At 35.5% G+C, this 4,704-nt stretch overlaps 1 protein-coding gene across 1 annotated transcript; it reads right to left on the reverse strand.

Moving 5' to 3' along the window:
- Window positions 1-3,023: 3,023 nt before the first annotated feature.
- Window positions 3,024-4,009, reverse strand: LOC308693395 (olfactory receptor 1M1-like; the record flags this gene model as incomplete). Its single annotated transcript, XM_081370281.1, has 1 exon — window positions 3,024-4,009. The coding sequence occupies exon 1, from the start codon at window positions 3,975-3,977 to the stop codon at window positions 3,024-3,026; it is 954 nt and encodes a 317-aa protein (XP_081226407.1). The 5' UTR covers window positions 3,978-4,009.
- Window positions 4,010-4,704: the final 695 nt, after the last annotated feature.

The following is a 4,704-nucleotide window of genomic DNA, read 5'->3' on the forward strand; positions in this document are numbered from 1 at the left end:
TAGATAATTTATTGTTTTCATCTGGTCGTGATGAAATATATAATTGAGTGTCATCAGCATAACAGTGGAAATTAATTCCATGTTTTCTTATAATATTACCAAGTGGTAGCATATATATTGAGAATAGCAGAGGGCCTAACACAGATCCTTGCGGTACACCGTAGTTTACTGACGTTATCTTCGATTTTTCCCCATTTACGCAGACAAAATGGTAACGGTCTGATAAGTACGATCTAAACCAGTTTAATGCCTGTCCCTGAACACCAGTGTAGTTTTGTGATCTATAGTGTCGAACGCAGCACTAAGATCGAGTAAAACTAGTATTGAGATAAAGCCTTGGTCATAAGCTATAAGTAAATCATTTGTAATTTTAACGAGCGCAGTTTCTGTGCTATGATGCGGTCTGAATCCTGACTGAAATTTTTCATAGATATCATTTTCTTGCAAGAAAGAGCACAGTTGAGCGGACACCACTTCTTCTAGAATTTTAGACATAAATGGAAGATTTGAAATGGGTCTGTAATTTGCTAGGTTATTATGATCTAATTGTGGTTTCTTAATGAGAGGTTTTATAACTGCCAACTTGAATATTCTTGGAACATGACCTAAGGATAAAGACGAGTTAATAATATTGAGAAGAGGCTCTTCCACTACAGGTAACACTTGTTTCAGTAGTTTAGTTGGTATTGGATCTAATAAACACGTTGTTGGTTTAGATGCAATGATAAGTTTATTTAGCTCTTCCTGTCCTATAGTTGCAAAGCGCTGTAATTGTTCTTGCGGGGTGATAATTGAGGCTGAATCATAAGACACCATTAAAGATTGTACATTTACAATTGTGTTTCTGATGCTTTCTATTTTCTCAGTGAAGAAATTCATAAAATCATTACTACTACACTGTAACGGAATATTTTGCTCCGGTAACGTCTGTTTATTTGTTAGTCTAGTGACGGTGTTAAATAAAAACCTAGGATTGTTTTGGTTGTTTTCTATTAGTTTGCGGAGGTGCTCAGCCCTGGCTGCTTTTAGGGCCTTTTTATAACGTGACATACTGTCTTTCCATGCGATTCTAAAGACCTCTAAATTAGTTTGTTTCCATTTACGCTCTAAATTACGAGTTTCTCTCTTTAGAACATGCGTAGCACTGTTGTACCATGGTGCTTTAGTTTTCTCTCTAACCTTTTTTATTCTAATTGGTACAACGATATCTAATGTTCTAGAGAAAATGGTGCTCATAGTGCTAGTCATTTCCTCTAGTTCATCTGTTTGTTTGGGTTCACTGAGCAGCTGAGATAGATCAGGTAAGCTATTTGAGAAATTATCTATAGTTGTTGGAAGGATTGTTCTGCCTGGTCGATAACGTGGCGTAACATGACAAATTTCAGCGGTACGTAGTATGCAAGTGACCATGTAATGGTCAGTGACTTCATCACTTTGCGGTATAATATCTATATCGGTTGGATTGGTTCCATGTGATATAATTAAATCTAGCGTATGATTAAGACGATGAGTGGGACCAGTTACGTTTTGCTTGACCCCAAAGGAGTTTAATAAATCTGTAAACGCAGCCCCTAACGCATCATTTGAATTATCTACGTGTATGTTAAAATCTCCAACAATTAATGCTTTATCGACATTGACCAAAAGGTCTGAGAGAAAGTCTGCAAACTCTTTTAGGAAATCAGCGTAAGGCCCTGGCGGTCTGTATACAGTAGCCAAGGTTAGAGATAATAGAGATTTCTTTCTTACATCTAAGAGAGTAACATTTAGCACAAGTACTTCAAACGAATTAAACCAGTGACCTGTTTTCTGAGTAACAGTAAGAATATCTTTATAGATTATAGCAACACCACCGCCACGACCAATCAGACGGGGCTCATGCTTGTAACAGTATCCAGGAGGTGTAGACTCATTAAGACCGAAATAATCATTTGGTTTAAGCCAGGTTTCAGTAAGGCAAAGTACATCGAAACTATTATCTGTGACCATTTCATTTACAATAACCGCCTTAGGTGTAAGCGATCTGATGTTTAAAAGACCTAGCTTTATAAATTGTTTTTGTTCTTGTTCTTTAGATCACGGTCTCCAGAGTTTACACATTTTGAGGACATTTGCATGAAAGACCCACCCTCCTCTATAAGCAAGATATCGCTAAACTCTAAAAAACGTTATTACGTTTTGGTTAACTTCTGTGGAGACGAAACTATTGTACCAGTCACACTGAGACAATTCAAATGGTACCAAACATGTAATGTTGTATGATAATTGTTCACATTAAACCATATAGATTTTGGGGTGAATGTCAGGTGATCTCAGCATGAGAGAGAGAGAAGGGATGGGGGAAGAGGGGTCAAAGGAAAGAAATCTAAATCAATACAATATTGAGGTGATTGACTCAGTGCGATTGTGTCTTGGATGGGGATGCTAGTTTCACAAGAGAGAGAGTTAAAATGTTGATTTCCAGAAGCCTCCCTTGTCTTCTCTGTGAGTAGTCGTTCCCCAACCAGACGGCCCGGCATTGTCTAATTTCTGCAGTCTTACAGTATATTCAGAATATTGAAACACTGCTGTCCACATCTGCCTCTTCTGTTTTTACTACCATTATCTCTGTCATGTTTTTGCTGTTGTTCATTGTATTCATTAATGTTCTTAAAACATCATCTTTATCAAACCTCCTCTTTGGTATTCCTGACAAAAATCTATATTAGCAATAAAATAATTCAAATTTCTTGCTAAAATGTTTGCCTTTTTAATTAGTTTTGTCTTGGGGTCAGTAACTAACACACTTGAAATCAGATGGATTCATTCATAAATATATAAACATTTCACTGCTGTTAACCAACACACAACTAATGTGTCCAATATACATGTTAAGAGTCTTGCAGACTAAATTTATTTTCTGCTTGTACAATTTTATTTTCCACATTATGGATCTAAAAATATTTATGAAATACATAAATGTAATTTTTCATATAGGTAATTTAATTCACAATGATTGAAGAACACATAGACAATTATTACAGTCATTTTGAAACGTTCCCTCTAATTGGTGCAGATCTGTTGTTAAGCATTTTTCGGATTAAGTCTTTGATTTTAGCAGTGTTTAAAACATAAATGATGGGATTGAGCATTGGTGGAAGAGCAAATGAAAGAGATCCGCTGATGATCCTGGCATTAGTAGTAGGTGAAGCAATCAAAATGCATATTATGGGAAGAAAGAATGATCCAACTACCAAAAGGTGAGAAACACAGGTCTTCAGTGCTTTTAAACGTCCTTCCCAAGTTGTAATTTTACATAAAGCAAGAAAAATGCCCACATATGACAGGACAATAATGAAAGGTGGTGCTATAATGAATAAAGCTTGAATGAGGGTTGCTAATAACTTATTAATGCTATTGTCATTGCATGGCAGCCTCAGCAATGTTCCATAGTCACAATACCAACTTTCTACCACGTTGGAATTACAGAATGAAAGTCTGGTCATCAAAGATGTTGACAGTGTTACAATACAGGTGTTAAATGCCCATATTACTGAAAACACTATAGACATTAACTTATTATTCACTATAGCGTGATATCTTAGTGGAAAACAAATTGCAATGAAACGATCAAATGCCAGAACAACAAGAGTGTAAGTTTGCACAGTAATAAAGACATTTACAAAAAACATGTTTGCCAAACAAGCATTGTATGAGATGTACTGTGAGTCCAATAAAAACATCTTCACCATGTTAGGAATCAGTGCATTAGTTTCACCAATGTCTGCCAAGGCCAAGTTAAACACACCAATGTACATTGGACTGTGCAGGCTCCGGTCAAGAGCTATAATGAGAAGGACTATCGAGTTCCCAATTACAGTAATAAAATATATGATAAATAAGAATATATAGTAATAAGTGTTGTACGGTGTACCTGTAAGCCCAGTGATGAAAAAGTATTCAGGACGAACAATCGAGATATTCTGGGATAAACTCATGGCGGCTTTGCATTTGTTGTTTTGCACAGGCTGAAAATAGAAATTACTATAAAAAAAAAAACAAAAAAAAAAACAAATATGGACTTTACCAAATTGTCATCTCACACTTTTAACATCTATTTTCAAATGTTGAATATATACCTTTATGCAAACTTGCTGCATAATAATTGAATCACAGACTAAATAATCTTAAAGTTTTAGAGCAAGAGCAAACAATGACAGTGTCTGAATGTTTGTGAGCTGCTCTGAATTGAATAGTCTGTTTTAAATGCCCATCCTTAATCTCCCATGTCGCAAAGATCATTGGACTTATATGCGTCATTGAATCCAAATATATCTACTGATTCATCTCTTGAGAGATTTCAGACAACACAATGATGTAACACTTGTACAGTATATTGAAGTAAATTTCCTGGCCACTGCTTTACTTTTGATAAACATTTTCTTCACTGGCTACACAATTCCTCTTTGTGAAGTTCTCATTAGTGCACATTATATTAAAGTAACGCAAGGGTATATTTAATTCTACATGACAGCAACGGTAGTACAACTTATATCCATGTGTTGGCCTTAACAGCGAGTAGTGGAAATAGTTGAGATCCTCTCGATGAGGTCTATTCAAATATACCTCTATAATATATAACGACTATAATATATAACAATCTGCATAATGTGTAATACTTACATTTCATGTCTGCTCTAAATCGGGTTTTTTCAAACTGTGGTT

This window comes from Scardinius erythrophthalmus, assembly GCF_964197995.2.
Source record: "Scardinius erythrophthalmus genome assembly, chromosome: 7".
NCBI lineage: Eukaryota > Metazoa > Chordata > Actinopteri > Cypriniformes > Leuciscidae > Scardinius > Scardinius erythrophthalmus.